This window comes from Drosophila takahashii, chromosome 2L (genome assembly GCF_030179915.1).
Source record: "Drosophila takahashii strain IR98-3 E-12201 chromosome 2L, DtakHiC1v2, whole genome shotgun sequence".
In the NCBI taxonomy this organism is placed as follows: domain Eukaryota; kingdom Metazoa; phylum Arthropoda; class Insecta; order Diptera; family Drosophilidae; genus Drosophila; species Drosophila takahashii.
Window position 1 is genome coordinate 17,843,389 of NC_091678.1, and position 18,933 is coordinate 17,862,321.

Consider the following 18,933-nt stretch of genomic DNA (forward strand, 5'->3'; position numbering starts at 1 on the left):
GAAGCAGAGTGAATATAAAAGGCCTTATCTACTTATTCAATAAGTCTTCGATTCCTCTTTTCTGCACTTTACCGAGCTAAGCAATTCAGAGATCCGTCCTCAACAATATCCTTGGTTCTCCACCAGGACCAAAGTTTCTATCTCCCTCGGTTTGCTGCCTGGGCTTTTGGTGGACACTTTGCATAAACGGCACTACAGATTATGCAACTGTCTGCGAGACACTTTGCATATCCTGGACCAGGAAGCGGGATGCTTCAATGGCCGGTTCGACTTACAAATGCTTTTCCCATTTTACATTCCCAACAAAGTGCACAGCGACCGGAATAGTGACCGAGTAGGTGAGTGGGGCGAAAGAGACAGCAAGTGAGCTGCAGAAAAGGATGGAAATACTTGGCGCACCATTGTGTTGGGCGGACGACAAAAATCAAATGCTTAACAATTGGTGACGCCGGCAATGGACCATGAGTCGTTGTGGATAAGGCAAGGAATTCGGGACTGGCATTCAACGATGCTCTCCCTCCTTTTATTTTGTTGTCTATGTTGTCTATCTGCCAACTGAAATCCCGGCCACATGGACATGACTTGTTCTCAGGAGATTTCTGCGTTATGTGCTGACAGTTTTGTTGACTGCTGACTATTTGGTGTGCTGCCTCTGATGCCACTGGGATTGCAGCTGCTGCTCCTGCTGGCCCAACTTTTTAATAATTTAATTAAAAGTTGTAGAAAAAATTAGATTTCCAAGTCAATCAGAGCTGGTACTGTTATTTAGACTACAAGCTGTGGCATACATGCAAAAATATGAAGAAAATTAACAGTGCACTTTTAATATTAGATACAAATTTTTATATTGAGTTAATTATTCCTAACTAAAAGATTGTACCAAGGTAATGATTTTAAAATCTAAAAGCAAAGTGTTTTCCATTTGTTTTGTCTATTTTTATTGACTTGCTTGGCTACTTCCTATAAATCGCTGAGTGCTGTAAGCTCAGCTAATCCTTTTGCTACCATCTTCCAGGCAAACGTTTCTTGACGGCGCCCAAAGGACATCAACAAAGTCTTTAGTGCACGGCTAGGATACACGTAAGACGATACGTGTCGCTGATTATCTGCCGTGTGCTTAGTACTGGATTAAGTTGCCAAAAAAACGTGGTATGGATGCCAAGAGACTTCACCTTGTCGCGAACAAAATGTTCAGGTGGGGATTTTTGAAGAACATTTCAGAATATAAGAGTAAAAGAAAGACAAATTTTCTTAAAATATTTTCAGAGACATAATTTTTTGGGCGTTTATATGTTTTTCTAAGAATTTTTGGGTAGGGGATATTTTTGCGAACTTCGAGGTAAATAAATGCCAGATTAAATTTTCTGAAACATAACTTCCTATTAGGAAGATCCTAAGCTAATGTCCGTAGAAAGTCTCTGTTTACCTTTTTTTGGTTAAGGTATTTTTAAATTTGTGTACTTGCATGAGACCGAATTTCCGTACTCTTGTTAAAAATATCACTGCCGGCAGTGCTTTTAAAATAATTTAAAGTGTTTACTGCCCAGTTCAAGTCCGCTCCTGGTTGAGTAAACTGCTATTCTGGGCAGGCTCAACAAGTGGATGGGACCGTTTAGGGCTCGAGGAGGAATGTAACAGTTTGACTAGTAGACATGCTGCAAAGATTTTTAATTTAATGTGCGTGTATGTGCAAAGCTGAAGAGGATTTGACCCAGGACGCAACTGGAAAGTGAATTAAAGATTAACTTGGAGTGATTTGCGAATCTTGTGAAATAACTAAATTGAAAATTTATGGAATAAAACATTATCCCGCATATTTTATTTGATGACAGCTGAAAATTGCACTTCGGGCTTACTAACTTATTCAATTCGGTTTGGTAGGTTTGGTAGGATGAATACCAAAAGTATTTACCGACGTCCCCACCCAGTGATTTATTAATGGATTACTTTTACACATTTATTCCCAGCAGTAAATAATATAAATTTTTGGGCAAGTTTTTGCGCAAAATGGTTTGCAATAAGGACATTTTTAAATTACAATTTCTGCTCAAATTGTGGGCAGATGATGCTCGGTGCGATGAAGGAGGTTTGCGTTCTTGTTCAGGGGCTGCAGCTTTACGTAGTCTTGATGCGGGTGGTGATGATGCTGTGTGCTAGGCAGCAGCGGTAATGATGTGTTCGAAGTCTGTAAATAAAGGATAGTTATTGATTACTTAAAGTTTGCTTATTGTGAGGGCCAACTAATAGACACTCGAATTTGGTAACCAAATTTCGTATTTACTATATATGGTATATATTTATATACGGCTAAAAATACTAAGCCGTGAATTCTTTAGCGAAGGATGGATTTAAAATACTTTGGATTTTGTAAATCGTTTATAAATTCGGTATGCTAACCAAATTTGGTATACACTGTAAGTGGTATATACTGATATTTATGACTAAAAAATACTAAGCCGCGAATTCTTTAGCAAAGGATGGGTAAACTAGACTTTGGACCTCGTAAACCGTTTATACGATCGGCAGATGTCTGATTTGCTCACCTTTGATTTATCTCGGGCAGCCGCGATGGCCGCCGCCTGGGCCTGACCCGTCTGGAGCTGCTGGGCCGCCGTGGCCAGCATGAACTGCTGGGAGGCGAGCTGCTGCTGGCGGAGATTAGCCGCCTCCAGGCTGTTGACATGCTCTAGCTCCCGCTGCTTGGCGATATAGTCGTCGAAGTAGGAGTGCTTTGTGAGCTTCTCGCAGGACCAGCGCTTGGCCGGGTCCTTGTCCAGGCACTTCTTGAGAAAGTCGATGGTCAAGGGGTTCTGTTGCGACTTGGCCGGCATCTTGTCCTCCAGGGGCTCCAGCGTGGGCGGCACCGGCAGCGTGATGCCCTTGAAATACTCGTTCTGACCGAAGATCTGGATGTGGCGCGGCAGCAGATCGCCGAGGGTCTTGCGGATCAGGTAGAGCTGGTCCACATCGCTACGTCCCGGCCAGAGGGCCTCGCCCCGCACCAGTTCGGCGAACAGGCAACCGATGGCCCACACGTCCACGGGGGTCCCGTACTGGGTATCGCCCACGAGGAGCTCCGGCGCCCTGTACCACCTGGTGGCCACGTAGTCCGTGTAGTTCTCGCCCGGACTGAGCATCCTGGCGAAGCCGAAGTCGCACAGCTTCACCTGACCCTGGGCCGTCAGCAGGATGTTCTCCGGCTTGATGTCCCGGTGCAGACATCCCTGCTTGTGGCAGTAGGCCACTCCCAGCAGCGTCTGGTAGCAGATCTGTTTGGTCAAGTGCTCCGGACAACCCTGCGGATGATGCTCCAGCTCGTGGAGCACGGTCAGCTCGCAAAACTCGAAGACCAGGTGGAGGCGCCGCTTCCGTCGGAACACTTCCAGCAGGGAGACTAGGTTCGGATGCTTGAGGTTCTGCAAAGTGGAAATTTTGTTCGTTAATAAGATTTCAACAATTTTTATTAAAAGAAAGATAGTATTTTTCTGAGTGACAAACAAGAGACAAATTGCGTAGAAACGGACAAACGGACGGACAAACGGACACGGGTATAAAAACTGGTGCAAGGGTATAAAAATAACTGGAGTATCCGATAGTTAATTGAATTGAATTGTAGAATTGTGTAAATTAGTTCAAATTAATAAACATAAAATCACTAAAAAAACTTTTTAAATTACAGTGCTTGACTGCTTAAAATATGGGCGCAATTTGTGAAGTGTTTTGAAAAGTTTTGAACTAATGCATATCATGTTTAATTATTGTTTCCTTCAAAATCGAATGGAATGGATTTTCTGTTCGATACTCACGACTTGTGAGGAATCAGCAGGCGGTCGACACTTACCTTCAGTAGCCTAATTTCTCTCAGTGCAATTTTTCGAATGGCTGGATCGTCTTCAGACTCCACAAACCTCTTCACGGCAACCAAAGCACCCGTCTCCCGATCCCGGCACTTGTAGACCACACCATAGGACCCCTCGCCCAACCGACTGAGCTTCTCGTAGCGATCCATTTTGCTGCTACCTTGCGGTCTGTAAGGAAGTTGGCAGAGAAGAGTTATTCCGGAATTCCCACTTTGTATTGCGGCTAGCGTTTAGTTTGAGTTACGAGTGGATTTTACCTTAAGCTCAAACATTGACCACGTTTGATGTTTGCACGTCGCATTGCTTTGCATTGAGCACATAAAATGTTTATAAATTTTTCTGTTTGATAGCTCAGACACGAACACATGTGGGATCTCAGGGGCACTTGAATGTATACGAGTATGGAGTGATTTTCGTTCTGGTATTTGTTTGGTTAGCTGTTTCACGATGTTTATGTGTATGAATATTTACAAGTTTTTCATTTTGGATATGATTTATTTTTAGGATGTCCAGAACATTGTGAAGGTTTGGTTACACGAATTCGGTATGATTTGGTTAGTTGATTTCGATGGAATGAAACAAAAAACAAATACGAAAACGTTTAGAATGGGCACATTTATTAATAACATAAAAATTATAGACAATATTTGGGAACAAATTGGTGAAACAATTTTGTTTAAATAATTTGTTTAAAAGTTAAGTGCTGTTAGACTGTTCAAAATTCTAAAACTTACACAGAAAATAAACTTTTTGGCTGTATTGATTTATGCCGGATTTATTAACTCTTTTGTCTGTAGAGCTAAATAAATCGATATTGTGAGAGCTCTATTACCATTAGATTTAACAACCCTAATAATTATCTCCCTTCAGTCAATAGGCACGAAAACAAAATCGATTTTCTGGTCCCAAGTGCATAAAATGATATCAATAAAAAAAAAATGGCATTAAAAAATATAACATTTACAACATTTTTACTTAAAATGCCCAATTATAAAGTTCTTATTTTTCAATTAATATTTGCCCCAAATTTGTAAAGTAAAACTAATCGGAAATGTGAATGTTCGTTTTCTATTAGATACGAAACCAAGACTAATTAACTTCCCAGCAAGAGCACGACAACTAAATCGATTTTTTCCCCTTCTGTTCAAAGGAGTACGTCTCTTTGAAATTGGCATTACGAGGCTGGTCGAGGACTCTATAAGTTGACAGTTCAATGCCAACAACAAAGCCCGGGGTAATTGAACTTTACCCGAGGCTTGGCTTTTCTGCATCTTTTCTAACATGTGTGTAGGTCATAAACAGAACATGCAATTAAATATTTGTGTGCTGGTGGGAGGTGGTTGGCACAAATATCAAAAAAAGAAGGCAACACAGGACACTGAAAAGGTAGCAAGCAGATGACTTACCTAGGCACCCATCTGGCTAAAATCTGACGAATTTGCCACTAAAGTGATATATTGAATTGTGGATGAATTGGATTTACTGTTGAAAAGGATCTGTGAAGGTCTACGATACACACCATGCGCCAAATTTTCTTCTACGCCCCGTCGATCAATAATTATTTGAATGGGTAGACCGCTTGAACGGACGTATGTTTTGACTGACAACCAACCACTGAATAGGGGAATGCTCCCGGGTTCTCAGTTCTGAGGTCTCTGGTCCCAGGTCGACTCCACCCCACTGGCCAATGTCATAGCAATGCGACCAAAGCTAACAAAGCAAAAAACCACAACAAAACCAAATCCATGCGCAGTTGCCCCAAAGTTGTTCAAGAAGTTTCTCCCCTTTGTTGTTTTTTTCCAGAGACGACGACGACCGGAAGACATTCAAGGTGTGCTTCTTTGGCTTTCTTCGCCGCTTTCCCCGTATTCCCAACATTTTGAGGTTAGCTGGCGGAGTTCTTACGAACTGGGTTCTTTGACATAGATTGTTGGAGGATTCTTTGTGGCTAAACTGGTGCAGCAGTGCAATGTCGCTACGTGAGTTCCTTGGGGTGGATTTTATTTCGGGGTTCCTTATTATACCCGTTACTCGTAGAGTAAAAGGGTATATTGTATTCGTGCAAAAGTATGTAACAGGTAGAAGGAAGCGTTTCCGACCCCATAAAGTATATATATTCTTGATCAGGATCACTAGCCGAGTCGATCTAGCCATGTCCGTCTGTCCGTCTGTCTGTCTGTCTGTCTGTCTGTCTGTCTGTCCGTCTGTCCGTATGAACGCTGAGATCTCGGAAACTATAGAAGCTAGAAGATTGGCATTTTGCATGCAGATTCTAGGAATTCCTACGCAGCGCAAGTTTGTTTCAAAATGGTGCCACGCCCCCTCTAACGCCCACCATCGCTTATATACGATTTTAAAAATTTTAATATTTTGGAAAAGTAAAAATGCAGTTTTATTGTGTTTATCAATACCTATCGAAATGTAGAAGAAATTTTTCAAATCGGACCATTCGTTAAAAAGTTATGCGTGATCAACGTTTTCTATCTCTATCTCCATCTCCCTCGCACTCCCTTTACCTGAGTAACGGGTATCTGATAGTCGGGGCATCCGACTATAACGTTCCCTCTTGTTACTTATTAATGTTTGGATCGCTGTGCAATTATAACACTACTAGGGGTAGCTTTTCCTCGTTGAGCTTCGTTAATATTCCTGGTTAGCTAATTTGTTTGCCAAGAGTCTCTTATGTTCTAACTTTTAGAATTTCATAATTGCAGTTATCCGACATGCAATGAGTTGAGTCACTTAAAATATTTGTAAGGAGTTTTAGCCCCTTAAGCTTCTGAATTTCACATTGTTCTTTGATTATTTAATTTATTGCCCTACCTTCGCAATGAGAACAATTTTGAAATTTCAAACATTTTCATTGTACAACCGAATTTTCGCCAGTACACTATTTTTCTATATTTAGTCTGCTTTTCGGGCCTTCGTGTTTACTTCACTTGGTCTAAAAAAAGAGTCGCGAAATCCGTTTGACAGAACGACACGATGTGAAGACGGTAAGAGCCGGCAAACGACTGAGGAGCTTTTTGTTAGAGCCGTGTTTGGAGAGACCTGGAGTTTTTGTGGGCGCTCGATTGCATCAACGGACATTGCACATACGACGTGTTGGCCGCTGGCGACTTTGATTCCTATGTTTTTTGTTTGCCCGGGTCTCGCGTGCTTCATTAAATATGCATTAAAATGCAATGGAACAACACGAAGGTGAGCGTCTAAAATAAATTAGGAACGATTATCACGCATACGAAATGTGCAATAACTAAGGTACATATAAAAGGATTCAATTTGTCAGGAGCACTCATTCTCGATTTCCCTCATGATTCACGTTTTCGAACGATGGAAGGACGTGGCAGCAGCACCCCGCTGATTTCTTCAATTCAATTTGCATAATTACAGAGAATTTCAGTCGACGCCATTCCCCTTAGCTGCTTGCCTATTTATACATTTGACAGCTTTTGTTTTCCGCGTAAGCACTTTAACTTTCCCACCTTGATTTTTCCTTTATTCGTATTATTGTGGCTTTTAATTGTATTTTTCCATTAATTGTTCTATTTAGCTGTTTGCACACCGTAGTAATGTTGGTTTGATGTTTGCATTCGGTGTTGGGGTCAACACTTCCCAGTACAGGGAAGCTATTGTGTATTTACCTTTATGATATTGACCCCTGACATTTGGGTAAAATAGAGTCACAAGCAGCTTGTATATTTAACATGAATGTTTTTTGAGGTGTATTGAAAGAGAATGGGAAAAATACTTAGTTTGGAAAAAGGTAACTATGAAAAGTTTAGATTTATCAATGAGATTTGTTTTTTTTTTCATGTTAATAGAATTCATCCTTATATGTTTGTAAATATGGAAATGTATTGCAAATTTAAATAAAATAGTTTTGATTTTATATTAAAAATGAGTTAGCAAATGATTGTCTATAAAATGAATTTTCTAAATGTATTATTGCGAAAATTGGGTATTGAGATTCGTTTCTAACTAATCTATTTGATGAAAAAATCGATATTTATTATTATACCTCATAATTTACCGGAACTGGATTAACACAAGATCGCTAGCTAACTATTCTAAAACGGTTCGGTTATAGTTTTTGTGCCATTACTTGTGACTAAAATATTTTCTTTGTATTGAGATAGTCTTCCCCAGTGTGTGTACTTGTAAATATAGAAATAATATGTCGGGCCAAGAAAAGTTGTTTTGCAAAACCTCAACGTTGCCTTGCGAAGTCCGTGAACCTTTTGCCCATAAAAATATTGCGCGGTGGCGGTTGTGTTGTGGATGGGTTGTGTTGACGTGGCCTTTTGGGAAAACAAGCGTAAAATGCAATAAATAACAGGCCATTAATGCCAAATGCTCACACACGCACCGCCGAGCGATCCAAACTTTGTGCGAGGCCTGTGCAAAAAGCATTGCATACTTACGGGCGACCAAAAAGGAGGGAGGAGGTGAAAAAGCCATATGCGTGTGAAATTAAAGGCCAAGGCCGTTGCAACACCAGCCGACTCAAATGTCATTGGGAAAAAGTTGATCCTCTTCGCTGGTTTTTGCACACTATTTCACTTTCATTCCGCAAAAAGTTTGCGAAGCTAATTAGGCCCACGAACAGGGCTAATCGACCCACCTGAACTCCCGGGTCTCGACTAAATCCGGCTCATTGCACACCTGGATCTTCTGTATGAGGCGGTAGAGGAAGGAGTTCTGGAAGGACTGCGGCAAGTAGTGCGAGTAGCTATGAAACATTGCACGTCGCAGGAGGTTCGCACGGCTGCAGGGTCCCAGGATGACTAAGGTTCAGTCCGACGGTCTCCCGTCTATTTATTTTATCGATACATGATTTCAAATGCAGCGGACATCATGAATACTTTATACAGGCAGTGTCATTCCTTCTCAGACAGGTGCAAAAAAAAATACGGCTCTGTTCCTGACGTGTCTCGTGTCGGCAGTGCTTTTTCATTTGGTTTGAGATTTTTTTTGCATCAGAAAACATGCGGCCGGGTGAAGGCAAAGGAACATGCAAATGAGTCAGGCGCATTTTGCGAGAAGTGAGAGTTGCGACGGCAGGCCAACGAGAATTTGCCACATGCCACACTGAGGCACACGAAATCAGTGGTTCAAGCCGGGCCAAAGAAAGCGACTCGAAGGGGATTCAATTATGTAAGGTGAGCCGGGCTCCGGCGAGGTTGGAATTCACTGTGGGAATGAGAGCGACTGTCAAATGCCAGCAAAGGCAAATACCCAGCTGGCGAACTTAAATCGCGAATGAAACCCAACATTGCCTATTTTTGGAGTATAGGACGCTAGACTACGAAATTACCCACATTAGGTTCAATTTTAGTTGAATGCACTGTAAAGCAATGAGGAACACATGGTGCCGTGCCTCGACCATCAGATACCCCTTACGCTCTTGACCAACTCTAAAATACATTTTCCGCGAGATGAAGATGGTGCCACTAATGAAGCGAAGCAGTCTGAATTTCTTAGAAACTAATTGTATGATGGATTGAACAAATATATTGTGGATAACAACTTGCCTCTACCATTTCAAGCTGGGTCAAATTATCTATTTCTTATAGATTACGTGATCTCGACGATCATATAGAAGACGGACATGGCTAGATTGATTTAAATCCGCATAAAACTGTTTTGAAATAATGGCCAAACTAAAATAATTTAAGAATTTATTCCATCAAATTTAAATACAAAAAATTAATAAAATACAGTAAAATAAAAAAAAATTATAATAATCGCCAAGTAAACTATCTTAAGCGAGCTGAAGGCGATTTGCTGCTATATTTCTGCAATAAACTCTTTGTTACCTTAGAGATTTAACTATAAGTTAGCGTTAGAAAATAAAAAATAATAATTCCAACAAATTTGATGTGGTATACGTTAATATAGCTTAGATCATTATTTTTTCCAGTCTGATAAACAATAATTTTCTTTCAGCCCCTGCGACAGCATAAAATTATTTCGTCAATGACGTATGTTCCATCAAAACAATGATTCTCTTATTTTTATCTATTACTCCATATTCTCTTTTGGGTTCCGTTGAAGCAGAAGCGCGAATGGCGTTGACATGTGCCGAAAAAGGAGGAAAGCATTAAAAACCGCTATATCATCCGCTACCATAAGTATGCAATATTCTTTTCGAGCTGCTTGTCTAGCCTGTCAGAAATTGGATGGTAAGCGTGGAGCAGTGGAGATGGGTAGATGGGGTTATGGGGACCAAGTCCTAACATCGAACGCATTTCAATGCAATTTGATGTCTCTGTACTTGATTTCTTTTCTGCTCGCTTTTGTTCTTTTCGATCCTTTTTTGTTAGCACACATATTCGTTTTGATTGAATTTCAATTTGATTGGAGTTTTTGTCTTCGTTCAGTCCTGTGGCTTGTTGGTAAGTTTTTGTGTAAGTTGAGTAGCTTTTAACTGTCAACTTTGGGCGTTCAAAGGATGTAACTAAATGTTGGTCAGGGAACGTAATATTCAGAACGTTTACCATTGATTTCCAGAACGTATTCACCGTAAGGCTATGCACAGGCCTTAAGGTCAAGTCAAAACAATATCAGGGCCAATTCTTTATCTGCGCGCCAATCTTCAAGTTCAAGTTTGTGGCAAAACAACACAGCAATGTTTTAATACAACCTTTCTCTGCCATTCAATGCAATGCAATGTGCCGAATATGACTTACCTTCTGGGCAGAAGTGGAAGATGGTTACCAAACAGCCAGAGACGTTTTTCGCCAAACCATTTGTCCATAGACAAGCATTCAATAATTGTTCAGAAAATTGATTTTAAGACGCGTTAATACTCGTAGACGTTTTAAATGGATTTTCGCATCCTACACACGATTCAAGATGAATTAATTTTCACACGCGGGATGCGAGACAAAATTCCGCGTCCGTTGGCTGAGAAATGTTAACAAACTTTGTTTATGGCCCGTAGTCCACAGCGTAAACGTAGCCGGAATTTTTATGTGCGCCGGCATTGAAAACGCCGAAGACAATGGGAAGGAGTTTTCAGGGGGTAAGGCTTGTTGGGGTGTTCTTGACGGTTGACATTGGCAACGCGTTCAGGGAACAAAAATATAAATCCGGCGTGCAAAGTGTCGGGGGCCGGATTGAGGGTTGCTTTCCCTGTATATTTTTGTTATTAACAGTGTTGTTATAGCTCAAGCCGTTGTTTATGTTTTGCGTTGTCAATCTGTTGTCATTAAAAACAAACAACAAATTTGAACAAAGTTTACGCTTTGATTTCCAATGCTTCTAATAACGTTATTTTCTAGCGGAATTATTATGATAAAATGGGGTAAAAGGGAATTCGCTTATAGGGCAATTTATCTGAGATTAGGTGTTATTCTCTGTTGTGTTCAATATAGGTTGTTAAATGAGTTACTGATTTTTGATAAAATATATTTTTTTCCGTTTTATTGCGTGACAATAACGTGCCCTTGCCCTACATTTTGTAATCTTAATCATCACTAGAAAAAAGCAGTTAAGGTATTATCCAATTAAATTTGATTAATGTAAAAATAATAGAATATTCAAATAAAACTTTTTGTAGAAAGGTGATAAAAAATTGACTAATTTATTATTTTCATTGCATACGTTCACTGTTTTTACTGGGAGTTTCAAAATGTATCTTTTGGTTTGTCTGACCATGAGAATCAAAAATAATTTCTGATAAAATAAAAGCCGGTTTCGGCGTAAAGCCAAAGCTTTCTGGAGACCTACCAGAGGTAATAACTCTATCGGAGCCGCAAAAGCTTTCAACTAGCCAATTTTAGGGCTGGCAACGCCTCGAGCATTTTCCGGTTGTCAAAGTAACGGTAATAGGGAAATTGTGAAACTTCACCGCCAACCAATACATATGCATCAAGAAGACACCCAACACACACATAGAAACCAAAAGCCGGTAAGCACATGCAAAAACTCTAACACACAGGTATACCAATGCATTTATACCCGTGTGCTTACACATACACTGTTTTTTTTGTGCGTTGAATGCGTTTTGCATTTTAAGCTTTTCTCTTCCTCTTCGTCTGCTATTTTATTTTCATTTTTTGAGGGGATTTTCAGATTTTTTTTGGTGCGATTTTATTGTTTTTCCAGCGGCAACGCAAAACAAAAACACAAAAGAATGGCCGAAATGAGATAACCTTTAAAAGCTGCTCGTATGCTAAAACTAAATAACGGCATTAGAGCCAAATGGCAACCAGGACATAGAGGTAGACCAACTGCAAGTCCTCATGTGTATGTGTGTGGGTAGTAATGCCAGTTGTTTGGGGCACAGCAACAGAAGCCATTCCTCTCAAGTTCTTTTACTTCTCTCCGGCTTTTATACTCACTACATCACGGTATATTGAATTTCATTCATCTTTGTGGGGCTAAACATAATAATTAGGGATCAGATTCTAGGTGAAATCGTTTTCTAAGTACGATTAAGATACACAGTTATGATTTTTCATTAGTCCTTACACACAAACAAAAAAAACGTCGCAGTCAAAGCGATATGCGCATGGTAAATTTATGGTATTGCATTCGCATGTCGTTTTTACAGGAATCTCTCTCTCAGTGATTCTCAGACTTCTAAAAAGAGAGGCAATAGAGCGATATAGCGCTGCAAGTGAGGCACATTTGGAGTGGCCTGCTTACATTTTGGGCATATCGAATTGAGGTGCCCGCATGTCAAGTCGAAATTTATTCATATCAAGTTTTTTTTTGGGTGTAGGCAAATGTTTAATGCCACTATCGATAGACAGAACTGAAGATAGTTCCTTCTTATGATGTTTTTCTTTATTCACCACTTTCCACTCATTACAGGGTATTACATAGTCGAAAGCTGGACTAGAAGCTTTCTAGTTGTTTTACTCAGAGAATGTTGTTGCCTAGGACAACTGAAAAACGGCGACTGGCAACTTGAAGCCAACAACAAATGCAAATTGCTGGTTCGCTCACTTTCTCTTCTCTCTTCCTCTCATGTGTTACAAATGAGTGCAATTGTTTTCCATGTGCAACAAATTTTTTATGATTATCCCTCCTCTTTTGTTGGTCCTGGCCAGGAATCCTCCCAGTATTCCGCCGTCAGCTTTAAGTTGTTGCGAAATTTGGATAACTGGATGGCAGGAACTGGAAAAGGGAGAAGAAAACGAAAACGAGAAGGAAACGAAAAGCTTTAGTGGAGCAGGATTAACACCTGTTTTGTGTGCAGCGCCAAGCCTCAAATTTATTGTGTTTGTTTACAAGCTTTTTGCGTGCGCAAATTTTGTGAATTGGTCCAAGTTATGAGTACGAGCGAGTTTTGGCCCTCATTTCCCGGGCTCACGCAGCAGAATTTCGCCAGCGGCGACTTAACCCAGAATTATGGTGCGCCCAGATAATGTGAAAAGGAAAGTGCAGCGGACCAGCTTCCCAAGTTGCATTTCGTTTGCATTAGGAGTGGCATTCTAATATGCACGAAGCCGTGGCAAAATGGAAAGTTGAAGATATCTGGGGAATTTTCGTGGCAATCCAAAGCTTAAGCAGATCTGCTGCTTTAGATTTTCTGGATTTAAAAAAGAGTTATGTTTTTTTTCTTTAGAAGGCCGTTAAATATAATAAAAAATCATAAAAGCTGGTAATTAATTACACTAGCTTACAAAAAATAATTTTTTTGAAGAACGAACCTTTTTAAACATTTTTGACTGAGCCCCAATCCGGCTAATGTAAAGAATAAAATCATAGCTAACAGAATTATCATAATTTGTATCCGAGTGTTGACCCAGTTTTTATTTTTAAACAGTTATATTTACTTAAAAATTGTTAACTGCTGGGTACATAATTGTGGTAAAACGCACACATATTTATTGTTAACGTAAAACTTAAAATAAAGCAAAACGGATCTCTATGAAAAAACTTTCACTGGCATTTTCCGCCTCCCTCTCTTTCACACATTACGGCCACAACCAGTGCTGCCATCGCTTAGCTTGAAAAACAGGACAGATAAGCCACAAAAAACAGGGAAAAAAAGGACAAAAAATTTAAAAAAAGGACAAAAAAAAGGACAAAAGTAAATGCGCCTCCATTTTTCTGTTTTTACCAATGGGTTATATATTTACTTAGTATAAATGGATTTTAAATAAAATTCAATTATGTAATGATCTACTGCTCCCGACTCACAACCTTCTTTGTTTGATTATTTTACCATGGTAAATTTTTGTGCGTATACGTAATAATCTAAAATTATTAAAATAATAAAAGCATTTCAAGTAACTATATTGGTAATACAAAAAAATTTAATCTGCGTCAAACCCGAATAAGAGTCGTTGAAATTTTTTTCTGACAAAAAAGCAGAGAGTAAAAATTGAGAAATTTTTAAAGTGTTTTTCTCTTTTTTTTGCTACAGAAAAAATCGTACCATAAAGAAAATCCATCGACTGCTTTACGTCTCTTTAATAATTTGTAAAAAAAATTATTTTTTAAGAGCAGAACTATAAAAATGATGGTTAGAAAGGCAGAAAAACAGGTTTATACACTTTCGACTAGCAAAAATAACACTCAAAACCTTATTTTTGAAAAAAGGACAGATTTCCGGATAGGGGATGTTTGAAATTTTTTCCGGATAAAGCCGTTAAAAAAAGGACAGATCTGTCCGGAAAAAGGACAAAATGGCAGCACTGGCCACAACAACCTTGTGAAAAAGTTCCATAAGAAAATTTATGCGCGTAACTGGGCGTAGTGAAAGGAAAACTGCTGAAAAAGTAGCAGAAAAGTAGGGAACGGGGTGGAAAGAGAGAAAGAGGGAGAGATTCCCTTAGTACAACTTTTAAATAAATTTCTAAATACTCAAGTTGCGCTTTCTCGCATTCGCCCCGAGACGATCGCAGGCAAACGTGGCAAAGTTTAAATGGCTGGAAAGAAATGCTCCACTTTTTCGATGATGATGATGGTGATGAGGGTTAAGGGTGCTGGGTACTGGGGAATTGGTTGGTCTTCTTGCCCAGCACTTTTGACTTTTGCGGTGGCAAAGTTTTTCATTCCACCTGGGCAAGAGTTTGGGCCCGTGCTCGAACTCGGGCCCGCCTCCTCGGTGTTTGTACAAGAATTTATGTTAATAACTTTTCGTTTAAGTGTGTTGGCTTGTGTAAAGTTATGTTGCCTGATAATGGCATTGATAGCGTTGTAAATATTCTATATATAGGTGTTGTAACTTTTGGAGTCGCTAGAAACTTCTGTTTTGGGTAAGTCCGCATTCGGTGTTTCTTTGCCAAAGTAAAATTTGTTTTTTTGTATTGGGTACACACTTGTCAGAAGCTTTTACTTAAACGAAGCTTACCAATTGGTAGGAAGTTTGGGAATAATCCTTCGGAAAAAGCTTTATTGGTGGTATTTCGAGCTTTAAGTGTTTGGAAGCTAACTTTTTATAAAACGATGAGCATGAAATTTTAATATTATAATACAATGCCCATTTTAATAATTTTTTAAAATGTAACTAAGATGTGTTGTATTTAGCTCCCAAAATGTTACCCAGTCTTAAAACTTACAATGTATTTAATCCTGCTTAGCCTATTATAACGCTTCATTCTACGCACTTTGCACTTGAACCGATGCCAGTAATGACAGGGCCCCATTTTGACCCTCATGTTTATGGGCGGAAATTACATGGCAATCAAAACATAAGCGCAAGTTGACTGCAGTTTTGGGCCGTGTGCCTATGCAAATGTCTGTGGTCAATGTGCATACCAATTTCGGGCACAACAGACCCAATGCAACAGAGCGGTCTGGAGGCTGACTGAATCTAGAGATGAGAACTTGGTGTGACTATCCTTAGATGAATAAATGAGTAAATTTTAATAGGAAATATATTATTGCCATATAAGGTAAATGATTATTATTATTATTATTTGTTTTGATAGTAGTTATGGTATCCAACGACGAATCAACTATTTGTATAAAAAGAATTATTTCAACTAAAAATCACTCACTAAAAAAGAAAAACTAAAAAAAATTTAAACTATAATAATAATAGAAGTACATAAAAATAAAAAATATAAAAATCATTTGGACTTCAGATTCTAAACTCATAATTATAACGTCAGGAATTTCCTATATTGTTTGATGTAGTGACCATTGTGCGATTGACTCACTTGGGGAAACCGTCAGCTTCGATAGCATTTGCGTTTAATTGCTTTGGTGTACGGATTGGTTAAACGGTCATTATGACGTTATGGTTTACGTACGCAAGACCCTCTGAACTGTTGATGGATAAGTGTGAATAAGTAGGGGATACATAAGCATGTTGTATACACTCGGTTCTTGGCAGTTAAAACTCTCCGGCGAAATTTCAATAGGTAACACAACAAAAGGATTGAAATAATTAAACACAGTCAATTGTTCGTTGGAATATTTCGAAACCAGTAAGGTTAATTGATTGAAATTCATAGAGAGTTTTTAAATTTACGAAGCTTACGAGTGCAACATGCAGCAATAGCTCTGTTTTAGATTCCAGCACCGTTGCAGTTCAATCCACAAATTACATTGTATGGTAAAACGAATCAAAAAATTTGCCAGAACACATATTTGCCTGAAAGTTTGAACAGTCTGCAAAGGCAAGCCTAAACTACGCTTTGGGTTCTAGTTTCCAGCCCCATACTGCGGGCCAAACTACTTTTGATTACTACTGCAAGTACAATGAAGCCTCACTCATTGGTTGCAGCCGGCAGTCAAGCATAACTTTTGACTCTATTGACGCCACTCCTCCCTCGTCCTGGCAATCCGTCCTCCAGTGAAATTCGATAGTTTCGGAAACATGGCGAAAGTTTTTGGGAGGGAGTTGAGTTGAGTCAAGGGTTCCCTTTTCCTGGCGGAGCGCTTATGCTGCGCATTGATTAAATTTGACTTGAATTGCATTACGCAGGCATTTGTATGGGATGGAGTGTAGCACCGTTTCAGGCGCTTGTGCAGTTCTTAGTGCCTGAAATTGGATTTTGTTAGACACTCGGCTTCCCTGCCACTTGTTGACATTCGGAGAATGCCGAAACTGCCTTTCGAAGGCTAGTATTTATTGGTTTAATTGAGTGCCTTGAGCAGGATGAAGTTTTCGCCATTCACATTTTGTGGCATTGTCCTCGCACCATAATTTACGAGCTTTCCTTTACAATTTTTGTTTCAGCTCGTGCACGTCTAAAAGTTTTTTACTTCCACCTTCTCACCATCTCCACTCACTTCAATTTTTCCTCCTGCTGGCGGTGGTGCTTAGTCATCTTCAAACAGCTCAATAATTTCCCCATCCACTCTCGAGCCATAAAAAAGCAGCGAGGACTTAGTTAAGATCTCGTGTGTGATGCGAGTGCTTGGTAATGCCAGCTCCGATGCCGTCATAACTGCGGCTCTAGTTTTTGCTCTCCCATCAAAGTTTTGTCTTCCAGTAGTTTCAACTGACGGCTCTCCTCCTTATTGTTATTTTTGTGGCCGCGTAATATGCCACGTACATTAGGAAATGTTAAAGTGACATAAAAACCAGAACCAGCGGAAACAGCGCAACAGTCAGCGACAACAATGTGACACCTGTTTTTGTCCGCCATTTTGTCATGCTTTCTACGGCGATGGCGAAGCACGAACGAGTATGAGTATGAGTATGTGTGAGTGGAGGGGGTGTGCATTGAGTGACATTTATGTGCAGCTTGGCATTTTATTTGCAGTTCAATGCACAGCGAAAATTGCTCTTGAAGTGCACCCTGACTTGCAATTTTTGCTGCAGTGGAAAAAGTACAAGAAGTGAAAATGAAATAACTTATTTAAAATTAAATGGGATATGGGGTGACGCCATAAGCCTCATGGCTTTGGGGCCGGTTACAAACAACATTTTTTAGATGTGTTTTGAAAATCATTTTTATTTTCATTTAAGGAATCTTAGAAATCAGTATGTCAAATCTCAAATACTTCAAGATCACAGTGTTCTCCCAGACTGACAAAAGAACTTGGCCAGGATCGGAAAAACCTCTTTCTACCTTTTGCTTACTTTTCAGAAAGTAAGTTTTTGTAATATTAATATCAATACCAAAATTATCCAAATTTTAATAGATTCTATGCCAGCACGAATAAAGGCTGTCATTTAAAACACAGGAGATGTCAAAAAATATTGAGAGCCTAATTAAGAACAGAGTTAGTTTCAGTGTTTTTTAGTGTACTTAGAGGGCATCAGTTCTTGAACTTTGCTTCATCTTCATCGCATATTCTCTTAGTACTCGCTTTTGGTTTCTGTGCGTCTCAGATTTTTATGCGATGGCCAGGTTCGCCTTGTGGCGGAGTTTCATAAAATAGTAGAGGTTGTTATTAAAATTCTTCGTGTGAAGGGAAAGTGCAAATGAGTCTGTGGTTATCGCGCCTGCCTAACTATTATTTTCACTATTGTCCCGCGAGCGCATAAAATGTTTGCCTAAAGTTTTCTCCTCTTTTCTGCGTTGGCTGACAGAAGAAGGAAAGTGCTGAGAAATGTACGAGTCAAAAGTTTTCCCATTTTGGCGCATGAAACAGCTAATGAAACATAATCATTATGTAATAATTAGAGGCAGGCACTAAGTCACGGGACGAAGAGGATAATCGCCGCCGTTATATAAGACGCCAGGGCTAAGCTGCTTTTCCGAAACGGAGACGGGGAGTAGAGGAGCACAATCTCGACAAGCTAATAATGCAAACAACTTTTTTGGGGAAGGACGTTCTGTTTCGTGGGTGTTAAGGCCTTTAGCCTGTTGTTATGGCTGCTCATTCGGAGCCGGAATTGGTCAAGCGAGTAATTATCGCAATTGTCGTTCCCCCGTTACGCTTTGTTGACTTCTGAGGTGTTAACGGGGCGGAAATTCATTCGTCTTAATGGTATTAAATGGATTTAGAGAGCTTGTGTTTTGTCTTCACTCCGCTTGTCTGCTGGTTTGCTTGTCTGCAACAGCGAATACTCAATATATGACCAATGCATTGCGCATACGCCTCGTAGGACTGGCAAACAAATTGTGGGAGGGTCGTTTAGCCGTAAGTGCAATTTAGTTAATTCAGCTCTTAATTAACTTAAAGTTTTATACGGAGTGGCGTGGTGGAA

The 18,933-nt window shown here is 39.7% G+C and overlaps 1 protein-coding gene across 8 annotated transcripts in view; it reads right to left on the minus strand.

Moving 5' to 3' along the window:
- Nucleotides 1–1,943: 1,943 nt before the first annotated feature.
- LOC108068004 (cyclin-dependent kinase-like 1) overlaps nt 1,944–18,933 on the minus strand; it is a 69,601-nt gene continuing 52,611 nt past the window's right edge. The window contains exons 1-5 of one of the 8 annotated variants that reach the window (XM_070219503.1): nt 7,126–7,535; nt 6,684–7,069; nt 3,842–4,028; nt 2,544–3,416; nt 1,944–2,185 (exon numbers count right to left, since the gene is read on the minus strand). In XM_070219503.1, coding sequence (XP_070075604.1) covers nt 2,048–2,185; nt 2,544–3,416; nt 3,842–4,028; nt 6,684–6,724 — 1,239 coding nt within the window. In that variant the 5' untranslated portion in view covers nt 6,725–7,069; nt 7,126–7,535 and the 3' untranslated portion in view covers nt 1,944–2,047. Of the gene's footprint in view, nt 2,186–2,543; nt 3,417–3,841; nt 4,029–4,117; nt 4,298–5,266; nt 5,305–5,379; nt 5,508–6,683; nt 7,542–10,552; nt 10,798–18,933 lie in introns of those variants that run through there. The other 7 variants (XM_070219504.1, XM_070219502.1, XM_017157338.3 and 4 more) reach the window with 7 other exon arrangements.